The 3,679-nt window shown below is 32.5% G+C and overlaps 1 protein-coding gene across 2 annotated transcripts in view; it reads left to right on the top strand.

The window, feature by feature from the left end:
• Positions 1-3,679, top strand: part of LOC111087114 — a 15,062-nt gene that overhangs the window by 9,177 nt on the left and 2,206 nt on the right. The window contains exons 4-5 of one of the 2 annotated variants that reach the window (XM_022392596.1): positions 945-1,134; positions 1,665-1,780. In XM_022392596.1, coding sequence (XP_022248304.1) covers positions 945-1,134; positions 1,665-1,751 — 277 coding nt within the window. In that variant the 3' untranslated portion in view covers positions 1,752-1,780. Of the gene's footprint in view, positions 1-944; positions 1,135-1,664; positions 3,650-3,679 lie in introns of those variants that run through there. The other variant, XM_022392595.1, reaches the window with a different exon arrangement.

Genomic DNA, 3,679 nt, shown 5'->3' with positions numbered 1-3,679 from the left:
AATGTATATATTTTAAATAAATTAATCTATAATTACACTGAATGTATATATTTTAAATAAATTAATCTATAATTACACTGAATGTATATATTTTATATAAATTAATCTATAATTACACTGAATGTATATATTTTAAATAAATTAATCTATAATTACACAGAATGTATATATTTTAAATAAATTAATCTTCAGCTACTCAAAATATACACTAAATTAACACGTACATCAGGAGCTAAGGGGTGTCTTTACACTACAATGTGTTAAATATTGTTGCGTATTTGCTTGTTTGTTAATTTCCGGTAGAAATTATTTCCGAGGAACTTCAGTGATATAAGACCTTTCTTATTAAACCTGTTTATTCTATCTCGATACAACTTTCAGTAATACACAGAATTTCCACAGTCACTTTAACTTAACAACCTTTATAACACACGCTATAAATCCCAGTAATTCACACACTTTACTTCTGGTGCCTACAGCAGCTACAGGCATAATATTGTACTCGACTTGCTGCACAATATCTACCAGGGTGGTTCTAAACGGTTTCTAAATACCTCTGCCTGTCATTTGGAGACTTCCATGCTTCTTGTGCTTGGCCATTAAGCTCGTGATTCGCTGATGGATTTCAGTCACCTTACCACTTCAAATCACTTTTCACGGCCCCAAACGCTAAAAGACTGCGGAAAATGTCTTCTTTTTAGCCATTAAACATATCCAAAAAATTTCAGTTCAAATTTAGAAAAACCGGATTGAGTAATTTTATTGTTTTTTTTAAAAACAAAAATGTCCCCCACTGGCTCTTGAGGGCCCTGTTAAATACATGAACGTGTAACTACTCAGTAAAGTAAAGCCGAACTATTTGGTAAATGTGTTAACTTAAAGAAGTTGTTATTGATTGCATACATTTCTTTCTGAAAAGTTTTAATGCGGATTTTGTATACCAGGAAGAAGTGGAAAGAACAGAGACGACTGTTTACTACAACGGCTTCTGCCAGACTTCAGTTATCAACTATAGTAGAAAGACAGTTTGCAGATGCTCCATTAACTGCAGATCTAAGAGTACTTCCTCTACCTCCTTCAACTGCTTATTCTGAGAAACCGCCACCGTCTTACGAAGAAGCTGTACAACTACATGTAAGTATATTGTTCATTTGAACTAAAGATCACTATGTTAGAGTTTAACCCAATCTATCTTAAATTACAAAGTCTAGTGTTATTTTAACGTTAGTTGTCTAAAAATAACACAGTCTTGAATAAAACTCACAATTAAAATCAGTACAGTCGTGATTAAAACTCCGTGGTGTTTTATGTCATATTATTAAACCATAAACAATTAAAATCAGTACAGTCGTGATTAAAACTCCGTGGAGTTTTATGTCATATTATTAAACCATAAACAATTAAAATCACTACAGTCGTGAAAAACCCGCAGGTTTGTGAATCGTATTATTAAAGTATACACATTTAACATCAACCTAGTCCTGAACAAAATCCATGGATGTAGCAACGTTAGAAATTTTTCAAAGCTGTTTTATATTCAACAGTATAAACACCCTTAACTTATCTCTGCTCATCTTTATGTAAATATTTTCCTTTATTAATACATGCTTATTTGAAAGAACCTGAAATGAAAATGTAACTGAAACAATCTTCAATCTCTTTAGGGCACCGGTCTCAGCGTACTTCCTCCTGCTTTTGATGCCAGCATCGCTCCACCTCCATACGAAAGAATAGAACGAGCTGGGTTATAAAGTCGCGAGTAATTAGTTCCAACATATAGGTACTAGTTCTGGAAGTGGCATCGTATATCACATAAACATGATGGAACAATACGATATGTAATGTTAAAATTAAAATGCCCCCTGTTAAATAAAATTGGTAGAAATGTGCCTAGAAAAGGCATTAAACTTTAAAGAATAGCACAAAAGAAGCTGAACTCCATTTTTTTTTGTACTTCGTAATGTGATCACTCTTTCCCATCACCTAATTAAAGTCAAATGCAAATTTGTAATTAATGAAATTCAATATGAGTTCTAAGTGAATTTCACCTGTTTTTTACGGTGATTAAGAAATTAAGATTCTATTACCCTCGTTTAAATGCTCTTTCGATTGAAATAATTTTACAATATTATCTTATGAGCATTTAACTTGAATAATTATTGTATATTTTCGTAAAATTGTAAACCTATATCTTGTTTAAAATAATAACAAGATCATAATTTGGACAGTACTATATTTAAGACTTTATGGAATTTAATTGTTAAGAGTGTGATATAATTAAAATATTCCATGGAAAAAGAGAGAGCAATAAACCTCCATGGTGTAGGCATACACTTATAGAAAATCGGAACAAACTTCATTTAATGTCTGATTTTGTTATTGTTTTCGTATCAACTACATCTTTAAGAATATTGACTGATGTCTGGTCCTTTCATTCAGACATTGAGGATATCGACTGATGTTTGGTACTGTAATTCAGACTTTGAGAACATCGACTGATGTCTGGTCCTGTAATTCAGACCTTGAGAACATCGACTGATGTCTGGTCCTGTAATTCAGACCTTGAGAATGTCACATGTTGAATGATTCTCCAGTTGTTTCGGTTCTATTGATGCAGTTATAGCGAATGTAGCTTACTGTGTGGTGGTTCTGTTGATTTAATTCTTGATAATGACACATATAGATGATGTTCCAATTGTTTCAGTTCTGTTGTTCCTTTTGCCCATCTTGATCTACGTCCAGCTCACCTGTTGCTACTCCATTATTCATTCTGTCCATTTGTTCTTGATGTCCAGCTCACCTGTTGCTACTCCATTATTCATTCTGTCCATTTGTTCTTGATGTCCAGCCCACTTGTTCTTTTGTCTATCTCTATATGTGTCCGGTTTTGTCCCTTTTAATGTTTATTGGGTTTTAGTGAAATTCTCATGGCTCGATGTGTTGTTTATTTAAACTTAAACTGTTATTCTGATCCTCTACGTCTTCCAGCACATCGTCTGCAAATCTGAAGTCTGCCAGCTCTTCTCCTTGGATAAAAAATTCTTAACTTTCTAGGTTTTCCTTTTGAAGCACACATTCTTGTCTTGCTCTAATCGTTGTGGGTAAGATGAGTCTCTTTGTTTAACTCCTTATATTTCTTACTGTCTCAGACTCATTATTATCTCTATGTATTCTGACTATTTCATCTGAACACATGCTTCTGTAATGCTTCTTCTTCTTAGTGACACATAAAAGGTCATCAAAAAGGGTTTATAGAATAAAGCACGGAGTTAGTTGTTATTCATTTGTTTTCAGAATTTGCCAAACAATGGCTTGTAAATGGACAGTTGTGGAGTATTATTTACTAATTCCAACTTGTTCTCTAGGTTGGCTGGCATCTAAAACATTTACTAGTCTATTCTGAAGAACTTGTAAAAAGTTTGTAAATGTGTGATAGTAAACTTAATAGGTCTGTAGTTTTATAAAACATTTTCCTTGTTTAGGGTTTTATGAGATGATTATTTATAAATGGATGGTAGCAATATATTTTGCAATATAAGGTTACATACAGCTGTAAGTTAATAACAATATATCATCTTCTTTGTTATATTATGTTCTTTGTAACTTCATACAGTCGTGGAGACATCTTGTTTTGAATTTTCTACTTCTTTCTACCAATTTTAATTATATATATATATAA

Source organism: Limulus polyphemus, unplaced genomic scaffold (genome assembly GCF_000517525.1).
Source record: "Limulus polyphemus unplaced genomic scaffold, Limulus_polyphemus-2.1.2 Scaffold1746, whole genome shotgun sequence".
In the NCBI taxonomy this organism is placed as follows: domain Eukaryota; kingdom Metazoa; phylum Arthropoda; class Merostomata; order Xiphosura; family Limulidae; genus Limulus; species Limulus polyphemus.
The sequence above is the reverse complement of the archived record's forward strand: the minus strand, read 5'-3'. Positions and strand labels throughout refer to the sequence as shown.